General features: G+C 35.9%; 4 protein-coding genes across 23 annotated transcripts in view; all 4 read left to right on the forward strand.

Moving 5' to 3' along the window:
* The first annotated feature begins 841 nt into the window (after positions 1 to 841).
* LOC108052703 lies at positions 842 to 1,441 on the forward strand. The gene is made up of 2 exons (XM_017135151.1): positions 842 to 892; positions 950 to 1,441. The coding sequence occupies exons 1-2, from the start codon at positions 842 to 844 to the stop codon at positions 1,439 to 1,441; spliced, it is 543 nt and encodes a 180-aa protein (XP_016990640.1).
* Positions 1,442 to 2,300: 859 nt separating this feature from the next.
* LOC108052702 lies at positions 2,301 to 2,896 on the forward strand. Its single transcript, XM_017135149.1, has 2 exons — positions 2,301 to 2,348; positions 2,405 to 2,896. Exons 1-2 carry the CDS (start codon positions 2,301 to 2,303, stop codon positions 2,894 to 2,896), a joined length of 540 nt encoding a protein of 179 aa, XP_016990638.1.
* Positions 2,897 to 5,866: 2,970 nt separating this feature from the next.
* On the forward strand, positions 5,867 to 8,180 carry LOC108052704. Its single transcript, XM_017135152.2, is given in 4 exon segments — positions 5,867 to 5,949; positions 6,011 to 7,035; positions 7,099 to 7,209; positions 7,507 to 8,180. Coding segments are annotated over 4 exon segments (1,893 nt in total).
* Positions 8,181 to 9,396: 1,216 nt separating this feature from the next.
* LOC108052705 (sodium bicarbonate cotransporter 3) overlaps positions 9,397 to 25,506 on the forward strand; it is a 29,719-nt gene continuing 13,609 nt past the window's right edge. For 8 of the 20 annotated variants that reach the window (XM_017135158.2, XM_017135166.2, XM_017135164.2 and 5 more), the window contains exons 1-3: positions 14,399 to 14,806; positions 23,265 to 23,368; positions 25,003 to 25,212. In XM_017135158.2, coding sequence (XP_016990647.2) covers positions 14,730 to 14,806; positions 23,265 to 23,368; positions 25,003 to 25,212 — 391 coding nt within the window. In that variant the 5' untranslated portion in view covers positions 14,399 to 14,729. Of the gene's footprint in view, positions 10,024 to 14,398; positions 14,807 to 20,110; positions 20,414 to 23,264; positions 23,369 to 25,002; positions 25,213 to 25,506 lie in introns of those variants that run through there. The other 12 variants (XM_017135169.2, XM_017135173.2, XM_017135168.2 and 9 more) reach the window with 6 other exon arrangements.

Raw genomic sequence — 25,506 nt, forward strand, 5'->3', positions numbered from 1 at the left:
GAAATTCGTGCCGAGGAAACACGTAAGTTTAATATAATAATGTTGACGTTTTGGTAAGGACAATTTATCAAAGGTCCAGATGTTATTGGTAAATTGTACATAGCTAAATATTGATTAGAATCAAAAAGTGATGTTTACAAGTACATACATGTAAGTTATCAGTAAGAGTGAACAAATAACTTGTTAACATGAAAAGAGTACAATTAAATCTCTGATATACATACGTATATTTTTACATTATATATAAATTTATCTTTGTACATGCAAACAAATGGCTTTTATTTCAGATTTTTATACCCATTCAGAGGGTATTATAATTTCAGTCAAAAGTTTGCAACGCAGTGAAGGAGACATTTCCGACCCTATAAAGTATATATATTCTTGATCAGCATCACCAGTAGAGTCGATCTAGCAATGTCCGTCTGTCCGTCCGTCTGTCCGTTTCTACGCAAACTAGTCCCTCAGTTTTAAAGATATCTGCTTAAAACTTTCCCAAAAGTTGTCTTTCTATTGCAGGTACCACCATATATAAGTCGGAACGAGCCGGATCGGCCGACTATATCCTATAGCTGCCAAAATTCGAACACTAGTATCGGCAGACAATTTTAGCGAGGGCCCACACCATAGCTGACATAAGGACTTAAGTTAATAAACGTATTACAATGTTTACAAAACATTGTCAGGTTGATGCTTAAATAAGCGTAGCGTGCAAATAATAAGCTTATAAACAGTTGTTTTTGAAATTAAACCTAGTTTAGTTACATGGAAGCAGACAACGGATTTGCCTATAAATATAAATTGCTATTACAATATTTATTAGTTTTCAATTTATCGAATAACAATGCTGGACTTGAGGATTTACATTTCTCTGATGTTTTTCGTCGACGCTTACGTAAGAGACTTAAAAGGATACTTATTGGCATACTAGCCATTAATTTCAATTTTCCAGATGGCCTTTCCGAGGACGTACGAAGGTAGTTTGGTTTCATGGAAATCAACCGGCACATCGGTCTTCGACTTTAACATTCGTCTTTTAGGGCGTGAACGCAAGGCCAATGGATCACTTACTCTTAAGGAAGATATTGACGATAAGCACTTTACCATGGAGGCCGTATCTTTCGTCGATTCGAATGGTAGTGGAAACTACAAGCGTATGGCCATTTCACTGGCCAAGAAACCAATGTGCGAGGCAATAAAGACGTATTGGGACTACTTCGAAGGAACTTTAAAGTATGGAGTGACTACGAATTGTCCGTTCGTTAATCGCACTTGCCCTCTACCGAAGGGACATTATTATATAAAAGACATGTCTATCAACACAGACGACTGGCCGGCTGTAATGCCTCGAGGGTATCTAAAGGGTATTATAACCTTCAAGAAGGATTCAAAAGTTGTCAGTGAACAAGAACTAGTAGTGCATGTTATGGATCGACCATTTTAGCTTTTATATGGTTGAAAGGGTCACAAAGTTGTTATATATTCAATAAATAAAAATAAATAATAAAAAATTATTTATTAGTCAAATTGGGTATATTTTAATTCATAATTAATGGATTGTAATCAACAATTCTACTTATTCAATAACTGCGGTTAACATTATTTAATTACTAACATGTAATAACCTAATTCTTAATAAAAGTAGTATTTAATTTGCAGCGTGATAAACAAATGTCTGTATAGCATAATCACTTTTTATACAAATTCATAAAATCAAATAATTGAGTTGAATGCATTTATTTATAGAATAGAAATTTTTACCGAAACACTTTAAAAACCCTTTTTTTAAACCTAATTGTTGAATAATAACTATTAGTTAACATTACATGGATACTACAAATAACAGGGAAAAGGCAAATTCTTTTCAAAGGAAAATTTTCCACATTAATTTCAAGAGTTCCCCAAAAGGAATGTTTGACGCGATTTTAGCGCGATTTTAACACGATTTTGACACGATTTTGATTTGGTTTTAACGCGATTTTGCCGCGTCTTTTTACCAATGGTTAAAAACTTGGACAAAAATTCAAACAATAGTATCGACAGACAAATTTAGCGAAGGCACATACCATGGCTGAGAACCGGGATAGAAATATTATCAATGACTTAATTTAATAAATGTATTACAATTTTTCCTAAACATTGTAACGCTGATGGTTAAATAAGCGTAGCGTGCAATTAATAAGCTTATAAACAGTTGTTTTTGAAATTAAACCTAATTTAATTACATGGAATCAGACAACCGAGTGGCCTATAAATATAAAAGACCATTACGCTATTTATTAGTTTGTATTTTTCAAATAACAATGCTGGACTTCAGGATTATTTCTCTGATGTTGGTCGTCGATGCTTCCGTAAGACTCTAAAAGGATATTTATTGACATATAAGCAAATAATGTTAATGTTTTAGATGGCCTTCCCGAAGATGTACGAAGCTAGTTTGGTTTCATGGAAATCAACTGGCTCATCGATCTTTGACTTTAACATTCGTCTTTTGGGGCGCGAACGCAAGGCCAATGGAACATTTACTCTAAAGGAAGATGTGAACGATGAACACTTTACCGAGGAGATCGAGACTTACGTCGATTCGCGTGGCAGTGGAGACTACAAGCTTTTTCCCTTTTCACTGCCCCAGCAACCAACGTGTCAGGCCATAAATTCCTATTGGAAGTACTTCGAAGGTAGTTTAAAGTATGGAGTGAATACGAATTGTCCGTTCGTTAACCGAACTTGCCCCTTACCGAAGGGACATTATTATATAAAGGATGTGTCTATAAAGCCAGACAACTGGCCCTCTGTAATTCCTCGAGGCTATATAAAGGGAGTTATAACCTTTAGAAAGGATAAAAAAGTTATCAGTGTTCAAGAAATAGTAATGCATGTTGTGGATCGAATATTTTAGCCATTAAATATGATGGAAATGATCAGAAAGTTTTTCAGTATTCGTTATTAATTATGAATAAAAGTATACTCAAAATGAATTGTAATCAACCAGTCAACTTATCCAATAACTGCGATTTGTTAGTCAAAGTTAAATGATGTTTTATTACTAACATACAGTTATGCAAGATACAAAGTTGCACAAATGCTATTCTTATTTATAATCAAAATTTTAATTAGTTTATCGCTTGGTAAACAACTGTGATGTGCAGCCATGCAAACACTTGACCAATTAACGTATTGCCGCTATAAAAAATTCGATTCATCACGTTGTTGTAGCCGACTTGGCCAATGACAAAATGGCAAACTCTTATCAACTTTCGGTCGGTTACATTGATCGTCGATATCAGTGTCAGTGTCCCATTTGAGGCCGTTTCAACAGCTTCAAACCCGACAGAACCCGACAAAAAAAAAGCGCCAGCCACAACAAAACCAACCTCAAGTGTTAGATAACTGGTTTTATCAATTGTTTAATTGACTGCTCTCGATGTCCACGCGACATGGTGCTCAGCACGAGACAAAGCTCAAAACCTCGCCTAACCCCAAAAAAGACCCGAAGTTGACTTTGGTATAGCTCTGCTGTGTTTCAACAAAAAGGACCGACTGTACAGTGAAACTAGCATGAAACAGATATTTAGCTCTGAAGTCGTAATTTAACGAATTTATATATAATTAATTTTACCTCTCTATATGGCATCAGTATCTCGTAATAACTAATGCTTTTTAAAACCTAAATTGTAAATATATTGTTATTTAAACTATATAAATCATTTAATTTATAACATAATTATGCATAAACTTATTTGGTAGAAAAATTATCAAGTTTATTTTAATTAAAAATAAATAAGCTTTATTAAAATATAAATGTGTTCGTTTCTTTTTAGCATTTATAGAATTTATAAATAAATAAAGAAAAAGGCAGAGTTGTAGTTTACAGAAAATCAGTTAAGTCTAAGAAACTTCTGCATTATTTAATTTTAAATGAATCATACAACAGAATATTAAGCACTTGCCGTTTAAAATTTTGGTTGAGCTGTATTTACTGTATTTTATTGGTGTGTTATTTTGCCGCCTTCAAGGCATTTGAGCCATCTGTCATGTCTCATGTCCCTCGACCTCGCACTTTCCCCTTACCAACTGTGACATTGATACGCTTTTGTCAACATTATTCAGCGTGTGTTGCGTGCTGAGACCCGAAAACTGTTGCATGTTCCGCATAACAAGGATACTTCAGATAACAGGGAAAAAAGGCAAACCTTTTCGAGATAACTGCCTAGCGATTTCCATTTAATATGCGCCTTAAAAACAATATTTACTATGTAAACTGGCGTCCTCGTGGTTTTTATTTGATTGGAACATTTTTTGCTTCCAGGCAAATATTAGTTGAGAACAAGCGTCTTTAGCGAGTACAGATTTTCCATGAGCAGCTGAAGATTCCCCCAGAAAGTCGAGACAAATTACACGCGAATGCCATTTGGTAATGACAGGACGAAAACTCGCCCTAAGCATATTCCCCAAACACGTATTTTTCGCCAGCTGACATTTCGGAATGCGACATTGACATCTGAAAGTCAGAATGAAAAGAAGACAGATTTTCGACATTCATTTCAAGACTTCCCCAAAAAGAATGTTAGCCAGATGTAAATATTCTGTAGGTGTCATTATGAATACTTCTCAAGAAACATGAAGTCACTTCCTTGTTAGTTTACTATTACAACAGCAAGCGAAAGTTGAATTCTTATATTTATCTCGGTATCACTTTCCCTAAATATTGTCACGAACTGTTTAAACAAATTGTAATTTAATAGTGAATAGAGCGAATCAGAGAACCAAGCTCAAAATAAGTTATTAGTCACACTGTTTTCAAGTACGCAAGTATATACTATTTTTGCTTTATAGTACCGCCATCACCGTCTTAAGCCCAACCAGTTAGCAACTGTTTTTTAATTATTCAGATGTTTTCCGTATGCCAAACGAACGAAGAATTGCAGCCAATTGTTTTTTTCTTCGCAAAGAAACAACAATCATCGGATAGGTATTAATTACTTGGTAGTAGACCCCCTTCCCCGCTCGACAAGGCTTATATTTTACGCCCACGCGATAGCAACAATAAAATAAATTAGCATAAAACGGAAACAAGGCAAACGAAACGTCGAATCAAATGGTAATAAAAATAAATGAAATAAAAAAAATTAAGTAAATAAATAAAACACGTCTAAAACGAAAGCAAACGAAACGGAGAGGGACTTGACTTTAGTATACCCTCTATCTATAAATAAATTTTGCATATTAAAGTAATAACCAAGCTAAGAAAAAGATTGTATATTTTCTAAATATTCGTTATTTATAGTTCATTTATTCTTATTTGTTAGGTATACAATTTTAAGGAGAAATCAAATAATTTTATAATTATTGCATGAAATTTTTTACTGAAGTTATGGCTTTATAATAATATATGTAATAATATTATTTACAAATATGTCCTATTTATAAAATGTTCCTTAAAAATAATAGTCCCTATTTTATAATTTATAACAATTTATTATTATTTATAAATGGATTGGAATACATAATAATCGTTACTCCCATTTTATTTTTAGGGTATTCCAGACGACGGCGAAGAATGAACGTAATGGTAAATAAGAGCCAAAAAATGCCGAACTCAGCACAGGTCACGTAGGGAACGAAAGTGAAAATAAGACCAGAGAAACGAAGACGCCGCCCAGACGGATGGCAGTAGAGTCTAATGGGAAAGCTGACCGCAAAACTATGATTTAATTTCGCCGGAGGGGTGGGTGGGTGCTGCGGGTGACTTGCAGATCGCAAAGAACGATGTCTCAATTGGCAGAAAGTGAGAGCGCAGCGTTCTGCATCCGACAGATACGTGAACTCAACAAAAGCCAAAAGTCGATCGGGTTGGGGCAACATTTCCATGGAAACCATCGACCTAAACACTCCAATGATGATGATGCTGCTGCTTCTATGGGTGCTACTTTTCGGACCTTCAGTTTTTGGGTGAGTTATAAAAAAACAATACGGAAAATATTACACAGCTCATACCCCCATCCATCTTTAGTTCGCCTATGGAAATTCAACTTCTAGATATGATGCTGCGGGAGGCTGAGGCTTATCCCAGCAATGGCCGGGATCAAAGGGATATATCCGTTTTGCCAGCAGCCTCTATTGGTTGTGATGAAAGTGGATCGCAGGAGGATTTTAGCCACTTATTTGATGACTATGAGGAGAGCAAAGAGGAGTGTGTGGAGTTTTTGCCATCCTGTGAACCATCTTTCGAGCAGGGACTACCCATCGAACATCCATGTTTTGTTAAATTACTCCTGCTAAGAACACCACTGCTCAAGCAGGATCCCTGCGCCAATTTCTCTCTGTTAGCCGAAAAACCAATCACTACGGTAAAGCCTGAAACAAAAAAGTGCAAAAACCGAGGTAAAGCAAATAAGAATGTAACCCAAAAAGCGTTGCTCGGAATGCCGAACAATAGCACAGAAAGTTTGCCAGTAAATACAACAACCGAAGCACCACAACCCGATTCGAAAATCTTAAAAATTAAAAAATTAGTTCCAGTGCAAAGAAAGATTAAGCCAAATACTACAACAACAACAAGCACCACAACAACTTTGGAAACAACAACTATAGAAGAAACTACAACACCAGGCGAAACCACCAGCACAGAAGAACCACCAATGACAACAACTGAACAAGAAACCACAACAACAGAACCCACTACAACAACAACAACAAGTACCACAGCACAACCACCTTTTACAGCGAATCAATTGAAACGTTTGAAAGCCTTTAGAAACAGGAGAAAGAATTCCAAGGGAAACTCTGCAAAAGTTCCCGATCCACCGCAAATAAAACTAGATAACGCCAGTCAGCCCAGCGAGGTTATCCAGGTAATTATGACCACCGAAGTTGCCGAATTGAGGCTGAAACCGGAAGTGAACACCACCACTACGGTCATGCCTACAACGACTGTTTCAACAACCACTTCCGAACCGGAAACCACCACTGAAGAGAATTGCGAAGATGAAGAGGAAACCACCAAGGTTCCCGAATTCTCTGGATGTGAAGATGAAGGTTAGTCAGTTTAAGTTTGAGAATAATTCAAAAATTAAATTCATTTCATTATAGACTTATCAGTTACCGAAAAGTCTGAAAACCATATTGTTACCACCACAGAAGAACCTTGTGGGGACACCGATGAGCAGGACACCAATCTGTGTCCTCAGTTTATGCCAGCACAAGTGACTTGTAAGAATAATTAGATAAATTGATTATATTTATTTGGATCGGCAAAATGCAAAGGAGTTTCTTATAGACTCGTGTCTAACAGGCCTTGTTAAGAATTTTTATTCGGAAAATGAATATGAATTGAGAAAGTGATTTTAACTTTATGTTAATTTTCTCTGACAGATGTCAATAAGAAAATGTCCCTTAATTTGCCAAAATCCTAATTCCTAAATAAAAATTTCTGCATAAGAAGAGCATTTTTGAAGTACAAAGTTATAGTTCATACTAAAATCATAATATTTCTCGAATATCCAGCAGAACATCCCAGACCTCCTCCTGCATATCGATTCCGTAAGCCGGTGAAAAACTATGTGGAACCCATTTTGTATGAGGGCAACTTTGCCAAACCACTTCAGCGAATGGCGCCAATAGGACCCCAGCAGAGGGATTACTTTGTGTCCAACAAACAAATAGTTCCCAGGCCAAGACCGAAATACAGAAAACGTTTACCGCACTCGATTTACATGAACAACATTGTGAGGGGAATGGATTGCAGTGATGAAGTTGGCCAGTATCCAACAAGGACTCTCAATCAGCCACAAAGATATTGGGATGTGGGTCCTGTTGGTCCTGTTGGTTTGCTTCCGAGGAGCCAAGGCTTGAGAAAAATAAGACCTGAGCAAAATATGAGAAGTTTTGCACCAGTTCCCATTAAAAGACGGCCTTTATATCCTAGAAGTTCTGAGGAAACGATGGAGAGCCAATACTTGAGGGAAAGAGATACAGAACCACAACCGCAGTATCGTCATTATCCTGATGATGAGGTATCTCAAGAGGAAAGGTTAATGCCAACTGCCACGCCCACTACCAGCTTGGATCCTTGCCAGCAGGAGCACGATCGTACTTTTTACCGTCAGAAACCACATCGCCAGCAAACGGACCATCGGGTAGACCATCCCCAACCACCCACTTCCTCGTACTTTTTCACCTAATTAACCTAAACCATAATTTAGCCAAGTGGCACACAGAGCACCCAGTAAACCAGTTAACCACCAAAAATAAATAAGTGCACCACCAAGCAAAAGCCAGAAACTGACTATCAATCAAGTGGAGCCCAGCCGGATAATTAGGGAACCTCTTTGATCTTGGAGGAGGGACGACGTCAGCAATTGAATTATAAAGCGATTGCCCTTCAATTGGTGGTCAACCAAGGGGGGATGGGGCATGGCCTGGTGAATGGCCACTTATCAGTCCATAGACGTGGCCCAATTCGCTGGCCGAAAGGCACGCGCCCGTAATGACAAACCCATGAGCGGCCATGGCCACCTGATGGTCGCGAAAGGGTGCTTTTCGGTGGCCACCCACTCAGCCCCATCGTGATGGATTTTTAGGTCTTTCTTTTGGAGTCCTATTATTCTCCACCTTTTTGAGTTAATTCAAACACTGAAAAGAACTATTCAAAAGGAAACCATCAGATTTTCAGGTTTTTTTTTATTGGTCCAACCCTTTACAAACCAATGTAACATCAAAGATTTATAATTAATTTGATTTTCTTTGTTTTGAAGATTTTTTTTTAAAACAAAGCCTATTAAACGAATAATTACGATTTGAATTCTTGAGTGTAAGAATCGAATATTGCAAGCTCTTCTTAAAATTGGTCTAACAAGATATTATTTAACGCTTCACAAAAGGAATGGAAGGTTATTCATTTATGTCTCTCCCTTCGGTTTTAGTTAGTTTCAACTTTCAAATTAACTTACTTAGCAATAATTTTATTTCCAAGTCCACCCATATGCTCCACTCCAAAATTGTAGGTGAGTGGCTAACATATGACTGTCGGAAAAGCCCAACACGACAAGAGGCAAAATCAAAAGAGCGCTTTCTGGCCCACAGGAGTTTCCCGGCGAGAAATTAAAGCCGAAAACAAATTAGTCGCCCCAAGCCACCGCTTTCCCGCTCTGTTTCTCTCTTAGAAGCGGCGAATTGGGATCCCGATTGGAGGCTGACATTGTAAATGTCACAGACAGGACACATCAAAGGCGGCGGCGCTAAGAGAAAGAGCGGGAAAGAGTGCGGCGGGAGCGGGAGAAAGTGCGGCGAGAGCGGAAGAAAGTGCGGCGAGAGCGAAAGGCAATCGACGGTGGAGGGTGATTCCAAATTCGCCCGCTTGTTGGGTACTGATTTTCAGGTTCTCCTGGCTCTTCGCCCAGTGCGGACGTGTTTTTCTCGCTTTTCTCCGCTTTCCACGCTTAATGCGGCCCAAAACTGCAAAACGGAAAAATACAAAAAAAGAAAAAAATAATAAACAGAAAGTAATACAAGAAAACCTCAAACCCAAAAGCGAAACCAAGCCAATTAAACAAACAAAACGAATTCAATTGTTAAACCACCTAAACGAAGAATAAGTGAAAATTACTTAAACACTGTAAAAGTGCATTTAAGTTATAAATAACTACTAAAAATATAAATATTTAACCTCCAATCGGAAAGTTGTTAAATCCCATTTTATTATAAAGCTTGTTTTTACCTTGCTCTTATGAGCAAACCCCTTAGAGTAAATCGATAAGGAATTTAAAAATAAATCAATCAATCTCCGCAAAGTTCTACAACCAAACACTGCCAATGTGAACCCATCTATTTAAAAAAGAGAATAACCAACCTGAAGATAACCGAAAACAAACGTTAACGAGCATTTAAACGGTCCTTAAAGTATTTGTAACTGTAACTGTAACAGTAACTAACGGTAACTGGGTCAGTAGGCAGAGCCAAAGTAACGCCCCCTCATCGAGGGCTTTTCCCATTTTCCACCTCCTTCGCCACCATCTTTTCAGTGTGGTAAGTAACTTATTCTTTGCACCCCCTGTTTTTAGATCCCAGCTTTAGGTACTCAATATCTAGCTTAGAGGGATTCTAAGACCAATTTAAATTTTGATCAAAATGGAGAGCAGGGAAATTGGGGTATTGTTCGTTGGCTGTGATTAGCTTTTGTGAGATTGTGATTTTGTCAAGTGCCAAGAATAAAAACAGGTCAGTAGGTCCCCAAGTTGGCAAGCTGCATTGTTCTTGCTTTACATGGGGGAAATTTGGGCATTCGGACAGAGTGGTCATTTTTGTAAACAGAGTAAGCCAAAATCGTAAGAATACCAAAAATATTAATAATCAATTTCAAAACACTGGAATTGAAAAGGGAATACACATGTTTTAAAACATAAATCATTTTCTTAACGGTCAACATTTCAAATTCACTGGAAATTCACCAGGAAAGTCAAATTACTAATGAACACATTTTTGGCTTTATTAGAAATACGAATTCTTACTAGACAGACAAACAATGAAATAAATAAATAAGTTAATATATCAACAAATGAAAAAAAACGTTGAGAATAATCTTACCTTCTTCGTATTGCAAAAACATGTGTTAAAACAAACAAAAACAACGTTTCGACAAATGAAAATGATTGATCTATCCCCAACAATGCAATCTCCAAATATTGATCAACAAATAAAGAACACACCCCACCGAAAAAACAATCAAGCAACTTCTCAAGTGACTCAGGGCTTATTCCAGACAACCGAAAGCCATTAAATTAGCCACTATACCAACGTCAGATTGTTCGAGCACACCTCTCCGATATTATATAGCCTTCCGTTTAAATACTTTTGTCGGCCAACTAAGCAAACAAGTCACTGCCAAAGTTGAATCGACACCGACTGGCAAACCAAACATGTGAGCTAATGACCATTAGCTGGGCCTCTTTCTATATCCCCACCTGTCTGGCGTTTCTACAACTATTTTACATAATAGCAAGTACAAAAAATAGCGAGAAATGTTCTATAGATTACAAACAAAGGGAATCGAAGGGCAAACGAAAGCCCAGAGAACATTGCCGTTAAATAAAAGCCCCAAATGTTGTCACATAATCGATGAATACATTGTGGGTACACTGTACCCACATCAACGTCGTGCCTATCTATATCTTTGATTTCGATAACGCAACCTTCGCTGGAATCGATTAGAAAACGAGACCCACAAGATGCTAGCATCTAATCCAATTAATTTAAGATCTAAGCCATCCTAAGCCAACGAACCCCAGGCTTATAATTAGCACGAGTACGTGGTTCTCGGATGGCAATGGATACTGAATACCGAACTAAAAACTGAGCGCAGGAATGAGTATAATTACACGCGGGACAGGTATGTCAAGTGACAGCTTGTGTCCTCTAAGTACATCCTGCTGATGGCTTTTGGGATATGGAAATCCCAGGGAGAAAAGGGACGAGAGGTACAGAGTTTCATGTTCAATAAAATGTTTGGGTAAAAGGGAGAAGCCAATATCATTCTTGACTTAACCAAACCATTTTGGTATACCGTATGTATCCGGTTGGTTGTTTTTATGGGAAATATATAATATCCTTGGTGTTTCCGTTTGAGGGATTAACCATTAACATCTACACATATACGCTTAGGTAATAAAATGTTGTTACAACGGACAAATGTACTTCAGTAACTTGAACTCGTTAAGAAAATTGTTCAAACTAAAACATGCGTGTAACTTTTTGGGCTACAAGTTAGGGTCCAAATTTCCTATTTCTGATTAGCAAAGTTAGCAAAGTTATTCAAACAAGAAGTTTTATTTGTAACTTTTATACTTCTATCGTATTTATTGGACATCAGCAATGTTTTTATTAACAAATAAAGGTAATAAATTAAATAATCCTACTCGTAGTCAGTTTTCGACCTGAATTGAAGAATCTCTCGACTGTACTTTGTTTCGCCTTATGCCCATGCAATTTACATTTGTTTGCCTGCTGACATGAATATGTAAATAAGGTTCAATTGAGCTGCCGTATGTCACACAGGATTTTCGAGCATGTCGAAACAACTTACATTTGCATTTTTCTTTTCGGCCACCTGTTCTCCCCATTGAAACTCAATCAAATTGTTCAATAAAAATTCATCATCAAATGTGTACAATTGCTATAAAGGAGATCGGGGAAAATGGAAAATTTTAAGATGGATAATGTTGGGAAGGGACATAAAAAGCACTAATCGATAGATTTACTATATTGGCTTGCATCCACCTTCCTGGCCAAATTAATTCTAGTGCAAGGGGGTAAAAGTCCTTGGCTATATTTAGCCCGTGTCTGTTTTAATGGCCCACACTTGCTCGAGAGCTCCTCTTGAGGTGCGTTACTGCAAACGCGTGCGTCTACAGTTTAGCTTATAAATATGTAACTTATACTTAAAAAAATTGAAAGTTAAACAGAAAACTCACTGACAATCAATCCATTTCATAGCATTTATATTTAAACTGTGTTTAAGTGACCTTTAATTGTCGATTAAATATTTTTTTTATGTTTTATTTCTATTCTTATTATTCTATTAAAAGTACGGTACTATTATATTTCTTCAACAAAGTAAATAAAATGAATCTGTGAAAAATACAGAACATTACTTAGTGAAAAATTAAAAATATGGATAGGCTTAATAATAGCTGTTTGCCTAAAATTACAGATGGAATCCGACTGATGATGTTGGCTTAGAAAATGTTTGAAAAAGCAACTCGACCAAATTCCAGGCTTGTCTATTGTCATCCATTTCGCAACGCTTTTAACGCGACCTTACCCACAAAATGGTTCCATCCCCTTTCTGGCCCCCTTTAAATACCCCTTCTCGTGTGACACTATTAAACCACATAAGCGGAGAAACAAAAAAAATCAATATCGACAACAGCAACAACCACATTTTGCTTTCATTTGCTGATTTTTGCGCACACGGCAAGATTGGAAATTTCATTTACACTTGACACGAGTCGCCTCTGCCTCTGTTATCCCATTTTCCACCACCTACTATTTTCCTCTTTCTCGTCATTTTCCTTTCATAAGCAGAATACACGTGTTTGGTTACAAAACAGTTACAGTTTTCCATATCAGCTAGGCGCGGGAGAATTTTCACCAAAACGAGAACCTATTAGAGTCTGGGGGAAAAGTTAAAGGGATGCGTTAAAACACAAAAACCTTCCTCTTCTTTGTGCGAAAAATGTGGGCGAAGGATAAAAGTCCAACATGTGGGCATACATTTTTTTTAAAACACTTTAAAATTTCATAAAGGTCGGACTGAAAGCGAATAATTTATTTTAAACACTTTAATCTTCCATCCATTAATGAACGACAACGTCATAAATAAAAATTGTATATTAACAACAGCTTTTGATTCATGCTTTAAATAAATTAAGTTTGGGGAAATGACTCAGTTCTGAATTATAAATTAAAACACATTAAAAAGGCAAGCTAAATTGTCAGAAGAGCTTAATGTTATCAGTTATTTCCGATTGAAGTTACTTTTAGAAACTGGAACCTTACAATTAAATATTTAACAATGTTGAATCTTACAAGTGGGTGACTTGATCTTACTTAATAATTTATTAAACTATATTATTAAAATGAAACTGTATTGAATTAAATTTAAAATTCTTGATTTCTTCTTTATAATATTTTCGAAAATATATTTACTTTTATTTACAATGGGTTATATTAAAATTAATTATTACTGAATGCCTTTTAATTATAAATAAAGCAAAGAGAACTTGTAGTGCTTTTGAAAGTGTAGTACAACCCAAATTACCCCTAAAATACATTTTTAAAAACGCACCTTTCACCACTAAAAGCCTTTTAAATCAACAGTAAATAAACCTTGACATTAAGGTAATTGAATTCGTTAGCAGCCTGTCATGCATCGCTCCGAATTAATTGAATTGCAGTGTGGCAGGAACCAAAATAAATCCGTACCCTTCAGTAGTTTTTCCTTCCTGCTGCCACCGGAATGCCCTTACACATTAACTTGATTTGGTGCGTCGAAAGCGAATTTCCACAAAATTAAATTGACATGGCCAAGTTACCGCCCAACCCCCCATTTTTCAACCGCAGCATCTCGCTATCGGTCCTAGCCCGCCATCATCAAACATGCAACGTGCTCATAATGAGATAATAACAAGAAAAGCCGCAAATGCAAACGTGTTAACATGACCACACAGAAAGAGAATCGGGCCGAAAGAGAGTGCACTCTTTGGCCGGAAAGTGCAGCGAAAAGAGAGATTTAGAGAGGGAAATCAAGCGCGAGTGGAAATTCCGAAGATGCAGCGGGAAAACCTCGAGCTCGGAGCTCTCAACTTCTCGAAAACCAACCGGCCGGATTAGTCTGCCGCGCGACTCAAACGTTAGCGGATATCTACAAAAAATTCCGGAAAAATATTCCAGAGAAGTTAAATACACCAAAATACATTCCTGAAAATCTATACATATCCCAAATGCTGCCTAAAAGTTACTTTTCAATTATCGAGTAAAAGGATTTCGATAAATCCCCCAACGTTTCTGTTGCTGTTTTGACTTTCGGTGTCATTAACCCTTTCCCGCTGTGCAGTCTAAATTTGGCATTGTTTTCCCAACCCCATCCCCCAAGAATAACAAAAACAAAGCAATTTGGCAGGATTTTCGGGTGTAGTTTTCAAAGAGGAGACGAAAATCGAAAACAAGGATCCAGGATGCCGCAGCAAGCGCAGCTGAAACACATCCACGGACATGGCCGATTGCCCAGAGTGATAGCCACTGATAGCAGCAGGTAAATGGGAGGCATATCCTGTTTTTGAATAATCTACCAATGTTTCGGTTGAAGGAGAGTTTAAATTAAGGGAAATTGAATAAATGTACAAAGGGTGGGCGTCCAACAGGGCGTATGAATGCGATGCAACAAAGGAACAAAGAACTTTGTTAATGGTTGCTTGGTTGTAGTAAAACCAGACACATTTAAAAACTGTTGTTGGGAAAGAGAACAAGAGGTATTCCACACTTATTAACTAAATGGATTATTCAAATTATTGAAATTCACTCTTTTGTAGTTTAAATTTCATTAAATAAGAAGTTAGGAAATATCATTATGGAAAATGGCGTAAAATGTATCTTACAAAATATTAACTATCAAACACCTATTTATTATGTATTTAAATACAAATATTTTATCTTTTCATTTATTTTAAGCAGAAGGGTGACAGTTTTGATTTATAGACATACTGACTTAGACATACGGACTTATCCTAAGCCCCCAATATAGATATCACAAATAATGTCACAATAAAAGCCACAATAAAGATCTGTAAAGCTTGTAATCGCTAGGAAAATCAACTTAAAGACAGTATTACTGCCCCCAATTAAGTGACAATAGAGAACGGTACTGCCGCCTCTCATTTCCTGCCCACAAGCTATTTCCATTTCGAATCCAATCTCAACACACGCACATCTCAGAGCTATAGATAGAATCTAATATCTTTGTAATTTAGTAAATTGTGTTTAGATTGTTGAGAGGGTTATCTTTTCTATCTGTACTTATCAGTTTTATCGCTAATATATGAATCAAATTTGGTTTTATTGCTTTGTCTGCGATTTCGTTTCATTTCTCTACTAATTTAAATAATGTCAGTTAGTTATTGCCTTTACAAATAAAAAAAATTGTTTCCTTTGATGATATGTTTTCTTTCTATTTTCCATTATATTTATCTTTGGGTATACCATCAAAAAAATAACATTTAACTTGGCGAAAATCACACAGCAAAGGCCGCGAACTATTGGTATCTGAGTGATACAGATACATCCTATTCTGTTTGTTGCGGTTTGTTGTTGATGATGTCTTGTCTGTATTTTTCTAGAGACTGGGTCAACAACATGTCAAGTGCAATGAGTGGGGGTGGAATAGGGAATTAAGAGGGGGGCAGAAGATACTCCCCCTCCCCACAGTATTTCTTTATGTTTGAGGTGCTTGTGTATTTTCTTTGTCTGTTGTGATAAGCGAGGGAGGCGTTCGATAAGCAAACAATATACATACAACAAATAACAAAGAGAGCTGGAGAACGAGGGCGGTGAGAATCGGGAAGAGAATGTGAGGAGTTGCGACTCTCTTGGGCGCTCTAAAACCGCATTTGTCTCTCTGACATTTCCCGCTCAGGATTCTCTGTTTTGCTTGCCTCATTCTCGCTTCATTGGGGGACATTGATCCCATTTTCCCCAGTCCCAATTTCCCACACCCTCTGAACCCTTTTTCCACCCAGCCCCTCCCCCTGTTATGTGTGTCACTTCCGCATGCAGCGGATGTCTCTCAAAATGGCACACGCCACGGCACCTCGGGTCCCAAATCTCACCTGTGCCCCACCTCTTTTTCGCTGTACCTCTTTGCAGCATTTAACATTTCGTTTTCCCGACTAATTGCAAATTTCTTTCTCAAATATCACAACTTTTATTTGCTTGTAACAATTTGTTTCAGCAGTGAAAAAAAGTGTTTTCAAGAATGCTTCAATTTATATTGTGTTTACACATTCCTCAGACCCATAGTTATACCATAGTTATATTTCAATAGTATTTATTTAATTTAAACAGTTTCATCACACAACATCTTAAAAATAAATTTAAAGAAATATGAAAAAAACGTACCCAATTAAAGATGTAAAGTAATTTGTAATAATTGTTAATTTATTTATATTTAATTTTGTAAGCTTCTTTTTGCTCTGATTAAACATTTTTATCCTTTGTATGTACAAATTTTCTATTTCAACAACTTTCCTTGTTGAATTTACTTTCATAATCGCATGACCTTGTGTTTCTCTGTGTATTTATCTTTATAGCTGACTGTAATATCTCACTTTACAGTCATCTTTTTCCGCACTTCCAAGTTGTCCATGAAAGACAATAAAAACGGAATCAAATGGATAAGAATGACATCAGACGAACCGTCAACAAAAGCCAAAGCATTTTCACACGACCCATGGTCATCTGAGAACCATATTCTTTGCTCTAATTGGATGGTAGTAAAATAATATACGACACTAAAAGAAGTAGTAGCTATGGCTTTAGCCAAATGTGAAGTGGGATGTATTTTAGCCACAAGGAATTTATTACTCAGTTGTCCTTGATTTGTTGGCGGGTTAGGAAATGAGCTCATAGAAGGTCAAGGGTCAGAAATGGAATAGACGGGAAAAGGGTCTGGAAAAAAAAGCTGCAAATTCCCGACCAAAAAACAAAGGGATTTTGGGAGGATTAAGAAAGAATCAGCTTTGAGAATAATAAATTATTAAAGGCAAATATGGTTACAAATTTGTTTGTTTGTTTAATATTTGAAAACATTTTATGAACAAAGAAACTGTAATATAAATTTTGAAGTAAATTAAAGTTAATAATTTAATTTATGAATACCTCATTTTTATAACCGCAAGACAACATACTTAACAGCATTTATTCGATTTATTATAACTTCTAGATTTAATTTTTCAACAACAGTTCTTTTACTTTAGCCATTCAAAGATTATAAAAATGAATTTAGCCGCTATAAACTTGACTAATGAAAAAAGCTAACATTAAGCCAAAAATATCAACAAGCTAGACGTGTTAAATCCAACATTTTTTCAAGACAACAATATTTAAAATCATATTTGAGTGATCATAAAAATCTTGGCGGAAAGGTGTCAACGAAAATTCGTCTGATCATAAACCCATCAAGTAAATAAGACTCGACCATATATTTCTGTATATGTCAAGAATCTAGACTTGGCGATAAGATGTTTTGCCAATTAAAACTGGAACTGTGCACCTATGAAGTGGGTTTTGAAGTGGTTAAAGTGACGCGTTGCCTGGCTTTCATCGTCGATAGGCATCGAAGTTATCAACAAGAGTTACGTTTATTAAGCAATTTAGTTGTCAGGGTGGTTCGAGTGCCTATTGATAAGAACGGACCCTGAAAAATAAGACCAAATCTTGCCCATGACGTTCCACTGACGGTGATTAATTCGGTTTTTTCAAGTGCAGACAGAAAAATAAGATAAGGTGAAAACGTGTACCCGAAATTGACGTCAAAATAACAGAGATCCAAAAGATCGTGATTTTGTAATGCAGATGTGTGATCTGAATCTAAGCTGATTTCAGCTGGTTTATGTTATTCCTGTCCTTGTCAATGGAACCGACGTAAACTCGATTAACCTTCCCTGATTCTTGTTTCATTCAAAGTTAAGTTGCTAATTGTTATTAATTATGGCTAAGGCTGGAAAATAGATTTATTAACAATGAAATCCGAATCGAATCGGCCAGACTCAGTTTGAGTCAACTCGATTCGGCAGAAATCGCATTCGAATCTTAACAATCGGGCAAACAAAAAACAAAGTAATTATTCGGGATTTTATTTTTGTTTTTTGCGGCACTTATTTTGACAGTCGAAGGTGGCTGAATCACAGAAGATTATATCAAATTTAAGCAAAAAGAATAATTAATAAAATCCCCTTTATCAGAAACATCTCTATCCCAGTATCGCCCCCATCTCATTCTGCCTTGGTAGCCAGCGAAACCTGAACCTGAACCGATTGCTTCCTACCGGTTCTAACCGGTACGATTTGCCTTGCAGTCGCAGTTGATGTTGTTACCACATTTCCATTCCACTACCAACAAACAAGTCAACAACAACGCCGCATCCACAACACAAGTCACTGCAAATTGAATTAAAATAATTTCTAGTTTTACAGGCACGCAAGACGTCTTAATATCATTTGGTTATTTTCACAGTATTTTTGGGGATTTGTTTTGATTTTGTGATTTGTCCAAAACAGTTTAGTTTGATCGGTCATTGTATAAATTTGAATACCCAATTCTGAATTTCTGAGGAGTTAATAGGGAGGTGTGTTTCAAGGCAATACAAACATTGTTTTGATAAACTTAAACTTAAGCACGAGCTTAACAAACAAGTTATATATTTTGTATTTTATTTCATGTTCTGTTAAAAAAATATATGTATTTGTAAAATCTGTGTATCTGGATCAGACCATTTTAAATATATTATATTTTCTGATAAAAACTGAAAGATTAATCAATAAGCTAAAAGTATATATTCCCGACCACATTATACAATTCATTACAACACAATTTTGATAAATATAATATCAATTTGAATTTTTATATAATAAATAGGTTACAAATAATGAATAACTTCCTATTTTCAAACAGTTCTAGAAAGAGCTTTAAGATACATGTATGAATGTATGAACAAGCTGTGTTCTCAAATGCGTACTTATTAAAAGAAAAAATTACCTTTTTAAATCCGAAATAATAACAAAAAACCGAGCTATACATATAAAAAAGTAACCCGACCGCCTTTCAAAAAAAAATCAAGTGGAATTACTTCCTACTATTTGCTCACAATAAAATATTTTGTTTTGTTGACACCCAATGCCCCACATTCTTTTTTTTCAAGGGCTCTACAAAATTATGTGGTTCTGTTGTTGTTTATTTTCGTCATCGAGAAAAGCGAAAACAAAACAGAAAAAATTATTCACATCATAAAACATACATACCATAGCTCACGCACACAGGCAGAGACAAAAAATGTGTTTTGATAAAAAATGTTTGTGGATATTCATTAGCTGACAAAACAAAAGTTTGGGAACTAAAAACAAAAAATATCAAAAAAATTTACCAAACAGCAGAGAGAACACTTGTTGATTTGAGTGAATACCTGTGAAACGCTTGCCAAAACACCAAGATCTAATATATGAACATATGACTTCGACGGCCAACGCTTCTAACCGGATTTGTGAATATAAATGCTATCGCCAGATCTTGTAAACGGACCATTAAAATACACTTTCAGTTAGGTAAACAATTTTTTTTTTCTAACCCCTTGATAACAGAACCCCGGCGATAAGGATGGCGAAACCATCGATAAAGTTAAGTAGGCAAAATTGGCATTTAAAAACACATTTTGTAAAGTTCTTCCACCTGCTCTACAAGTGCCTCTCTATCTCTCTCAGTGTTTTTTTTCGTCGACAGCGACGCCGGCAGAATCGGCAGCAGAGGGTTAAGCGAGAGCAGCTGCTTCAGTTTAAAGATCGGCAAAGTTAGTTAGTCTGCAATCGCCGGGACTCGCAGTCGAGTCGTCGGGCTGCGTTTTAAAATATCGAGAAGCAAAAACTCTTTCAAATCCAAATTCCAAACAGATTAAAATCAAATAATAAAACGGAACAACACGTTCGCTTTTTATTGTGTCCCAATATTCGTCGGCTATCGCAGAATTCGTTTTTCGGTTGATAATCGCGAGGTGCGTGTGTGAAATTATTGTACAAACAGGAAAAAAAAGCTCCAGTTTTTCAATCGCTATTTTCGGCGATAAGGTGATGGCCAATAATAATGAGTACATAGAACTGTAAGTAGCCAGTGTGATTCATCATTAACGATTGCTGGAAAGTGTCACTGGAAAAAATCAGCGTAAAACATATCAAAGCTCAACGTATAGGCTTATCACCCGGGCTTCGATTCAGCTCTGAAAACTGTTATTGTTGTGGGTTTATCTTTCTTGCACAAGGGCAAGCTGCATAAAGGAAGGCAAGATCGAGAGTTTACATACTCTAACCACTTGAAATAGAGGATTTTAAAAATTAAAAGCATAACAAAAATTTAATGGTTTCTTAATAATCTAGAATTTATGTAATAGTTTTCTTACACAAATTTGTAAACATTTATTTTACCATAGCTCATTTTTTTGTAAACCATAAAGCTTTTATTCAATCGACCAATCGATTTTGTAAAACAAAAATGAGTTGATAAAGTGCAAATTTATTTTATAAAAATGTTGTTTACAATCTGTGTTATTTTAAGACAAAAGACCTTAAAGTATTAGACGAAAACTGATACGCAATCACTATCACTAAAAAATAATAGAAATTAATCTTCTAAATTAATTAGATTTAATGAAAAGCTACAATACAATACCCAAATAAAACCGGCGGTTTGAAAGAGTTTATAAGTGTAATTATAAATAAGAGTCCGAGTTATTTTACTAAATATATTATTGAAATGTTATTAATAAAAAACACATCTTCAAAGCTTAGGCTATAAATAAAATACGCCTTCGCCAGTACTTCAACAATAAATTTATTAAAAAAGCAAACAACAGAACCTGCTATATCAACCAGATAAGCCTTCGACTGCGCGAATTTTTTGGGTACTAAAGCCAACTCACTTCGTTTCTTTGCTTTAACACCGAAAGACCGCCTAATTAAACAAAGCCAAGTGCAAATTGTCTAGTAATGTTCGTTGTCTTGTTGACACAATATACAACATCGGTTATTAAGTTAATATAGGACCACAAATTAATGTTTGTTGTTGTGACTCAGGTGCTGATAAAGCAATCAAAATGCATGAAGACGGGATGGTAGAGGGAAGTACTATATTTAGTAAACCCTGGCTAGACCCAGTTTAGACCGGCAATTGGCAGACAGCCTGGAGTGTCCGTCTTTCCGACTGTCAGTCTTGTCTTGTCTATATATTCAAGCACAATATAGATTATACACTTCACTGACTGATAAGGCAACGCGCAGCGACAACGACTCGAGATGATAGGCTATATAGAAATAAACCTTTATGCAATGCAAATTTTTCCACCATAATACTGTCTGATCTTGGAAATAACTAAAATTACCCGGTTCGTGCAAACAACAAAGAAATGTCTTTGTTTCGCTGGATGATACATAGTTTAAATATATTTCATACAAATTCATATCAACCTGGGAAATTTATAAATAGTTTGCTTCTAAATTTAATTATTGTTAACGGGCTGCGTCTGAAAATTGTTAGGTATGTCCCTGTAATTTTCAATCGTAAAAAAAACCTCAACTAACAATATCTATAAATCGTATATTTTATCGAAACCGCATTTCAAAATTTACAACCTGCGTCTAATAAAAGTCTTTGCGAATACGAATTGTACATAAAGAATGTATATATAAATCATGTTTATTAAAGCCCTTTTTTAATTTTGTTTGATATTAACAAAGATAATTTATTAGCATACGAAATATATTTGTAATTGGCTAATTTCTGGGCTTATTATAAATTAAGTAAAATGAATTAATTACGTAAGAACCATAACCACGCCTAAGATTAGATCAGAATAAGATATCCTCCCTCTTATCGGGCACGTCGCACAAATTAAAAAGCAATTCCATTACAAAGCAGAAAACAAATGCAAACAAATAATAACAATAAGTTCTAATGAATTCATTTGCAATAAAAGTTGGGCAATATCGCCATTAATTTATATGGCACTTAATAAACTGAAGCACGTGTGTTCAGTAATAGAGTGCAACGGAAAATATATTAATAGTGAAATCAACTTACTGTTTAAGGCTTATTAAAATTAAAATTTGCATGAAATTAAAACCCATCAGCAGTCGAGCCATAAACATTTACCAACTGGGAAGTGCAGCTAAAAATTCTGAGTACTTCAATGACAATTTTTCTATGAATATGACAAGTGTTCTGAAGGGGTGAATCGACTATGAAACTAAATGCAACTGTGACAATGACACTCGATTTGAAATCATTGGCATTTTGTCAGCACTTTGGTTTGTTTACACTCTTTAAAAGTGTTTCTACTAAATTACAAAGTTAAGCCATTTATTAATGTTTCAAAAGTGGTGTAAAGTTAAATTATTTTGTAATCATTTATTTGGCTTAATTCCTTTTAATTTATTAGATAAGTGATAAAACTTTAATTGCTTTTGATTATATTAATTTTCTCAAACTTCTGCCGAAAAGTGTAAACACTTTGTATTGTCAATGTTTCGACATATTTCTTATTAAAATAATAGAGTATAATATCTTCACTATCTTTAACATTTACTATTTGCCTTAATTTATGACAATTTTCATACGAAGTGCTCAGTTAAATGAGAGGTTTGTGTTGGTGTTTCAGCTTATATACCAAAAGCGCATTTCAATTAGGCGATTGACAACGCATTTGCAAATGCAGCTCAGGTCCGCGTTTATATTTTGAAGGCGAGGCACTGGGATTAAGGTTGTTTAAGGTGAGGTAACCAGACAGAGGTCCCAATTAGCGATAAACTTAAATGAAGTGTAACAAGATGCACCATTACGAGGGGTTATTTTATACAATTTTATAAGAGAAAAGATTGGGTGGGACTTTCCGTGACCTTGCTCACTGCTTAATTATCCTGAACAAATATTTTCAACTACACTTTTTTATCCCTTTTCAGACCTTGGACCATGAACTCCTCAAGTGGCGATGATGAGGCGCCAAAGGATCCGCGCACTGGCGGCGAGGATTTTACGCAACAATTTACAGAGAACGATTTCGAGGGTGAGTCGAACTCCACTTCTTTCTTAAAACAGTACTCCTTAATTGCTCACTGAATACTGATAAGTAAAACCTGAATAAAAAAATAATGCGTCCACGCGTGTACCAAAATTAATGCTGACTTGTAAAACCAGCCAAGTGACAAGTTTATGGACAAACAAGAAATTTGCGTCGTGTTAATTGCAAGTTGACAACTTTAGGCACGCAACGAAACTAATGCTAAGATGGACTACAAATTCTATACAAAAATCATTTTTGGAGCAGAAAAACTAGCTTTATCTGGAAATGTAAATTAAAGATGAGGGTCATACAATTTAGTTAATCTGTGCATTTAAAAAATCATATAAATACTACGTAAGTCTCATTTTACATATTTTCCGGTTTTGGTCCTTCATATGCTTTATTTCATTGAATATATACCATTTTCATGCTTAATTAATGTATTTTTAATATACAAAATAACATTTCCAAGTAAGTTTTGATGTATCTACTTTAAAATGTAAAGTGCATTTAACAACCATTTGTTGTTGTCGCTGAATGCAACGCCCACAAATTTAATGCTTTTAAGACCTAATCGCGTGACTTAGCGAAAAGTGGAAAAAAATTCAGCTAGAAGATGTGCTCTGTATAATTAATTTAAATTTATGAAAAACTACTGATGCAAGTACATAGCGGATGATATCACAATTAGTCAACTGACTGAGCGCAATTTGAACAAAGGCTTTGAGCTTTGAAAATTGAAACTGGGAAATTGCTCAAAACCGGGCATCAAATTCAGGGAAATAGTAATTAACATAAATTTATTTGTAGTCACTAAGACGACAACAAACAAAGCCGGGAATTTGATTAAAACGGGCCTGACTATAAGATTTGGTTTGATTTGGGTTCGTAGATGATTCAACAACGTTTACGTAATTGGTGTTAAAATTAATATAGGCTGATGGCAGGCACGAGCCTTATCACCAAAATGAACTCAATTTAAAGTGAACTATTAGCTGCTGATTATTTACGTTGTATAGACCAAAATACATTTCAAAATATTTGAGACTTAAAACCAAAGATATATTATTTGAGGTATTCAAAATTTTATAAATTAAATCGTTTAAATATGGTCATTTCTAAATTAACTCTTATTAGAGTTGTTATGATAATAAAATTATAATAATAAATAGATTTCTGAAACGGAAACCTTTTCTATCGCGATTGTGTTATATGACCAATGCCTACGTTTATTCGCATTTATTATTATTTTTCATAGATCGTCAATAAATTTAATTTTACTCATTTTAACAAACAACCTTTAAAGAAACACATTAAAAAAGTATAAGAAATCAAAGCAGTCAAGACTTAAAAATGCTATTTTAATAAAAATGAAAAATTACTTATTAATTATCAAATTGAGTGGCGTATAAAATAGCGACCAGGAAGAAGCTCTTGAGATTTCAGGAAAATGACGCATTAAGGAAAACAAACGGAGACTGAAATAAAGCATTCTAAGCTAATAGAATTATGTAACGCAATTGCAAATAATAAACAACGTCGCACTCAATTTGGACTTTTCCCCGGCACCCCTACCTCTCCCACCCCCTTACCCAGCATCTGTCTCCATGTGACATTTACCAGCATTTTTCCTGCAGGACATCGGGCGCACACCGTTTATGTGGGCGTCCATGTGCCAGGAGGACGACGCCACTCGCAGAGGCGCCGCAAGCACCACCACAGTGGCCCCGGAGGGGGAGGCACGGGGCCTAGTGGCGGAGGTGGCTCCATCGGCGGATCCGGAAGTGTGGGCGGTGGTGCGGGCAAGGACAACATCAGCGAGAAGCAACAGGAAGTGGAGCGACCAGGTGCGTCCAGGTTTCTCGGGTTTCCTTCTGCACCATATAATTGCGATGTATAGCCTTAGCCAATTTGAAATGAAATGCCAGTAAATGTGGCCAATCAGTTTCGGCCAGACCGAGAATTGTGGTAAATTACAGGAACCCAAAGGGGGGGACATTTGCACAAATTACATCCCTCTTCTGAGATATCTCACTCATTAGAGGGATAATGAAAATGACAGATGATTGGCTTACAGTTTGCCGTCAACAAGAAGTTTTGATTGTAATGGGGAGAAACAGCACAAAGAATGACATTGAATT

Source organism: Drosophila rhopaloa, unplaced genomic scaffold (assembly GCF_018152115.1).
Source record: "Drosophila rhopaloa isolate 14029-0021.01 unplaced genomic scaffold, ASM1815211v1 contig_2, whole genome shotgun sequence".
Taxonomy (NCBI): Eukaryota; Metazoa; Arthropoda; class Insecta; order Diptera; family Drosophilidae; genus Drosophila; species Drosophila rhopaloa.

Coding starts and splice junctions, on each gene's coding strand:
- LOC108052702 (XM_017135149.1), top strand. CDS start 2,301: ATGCTGGACTTCAGGATTATTTCTCTGATGTTGGTCGTCGATGCTTCC. Junction 2,349..2,404: donor TGTTGGTCGTCGATGCTTCC/GTAAGACTCTAA, acceptor TTAATGTTTTAG/ATGGCCTTCCCGAAGATGTA.
- LOC108052703 (XM_017135151.1), top strand. CDS start 842: ATGCTGGACTTGAGGATTTACATTTCTCTGATGTTTTTCGTCGACGCT. Junction 893..949: donor TGTTTTTCGTCGACGCTTAC/GTAAGAGACTTA, acceptor TCAATTTTCCAG/ATGGCCTTTCCGAGGACGTA.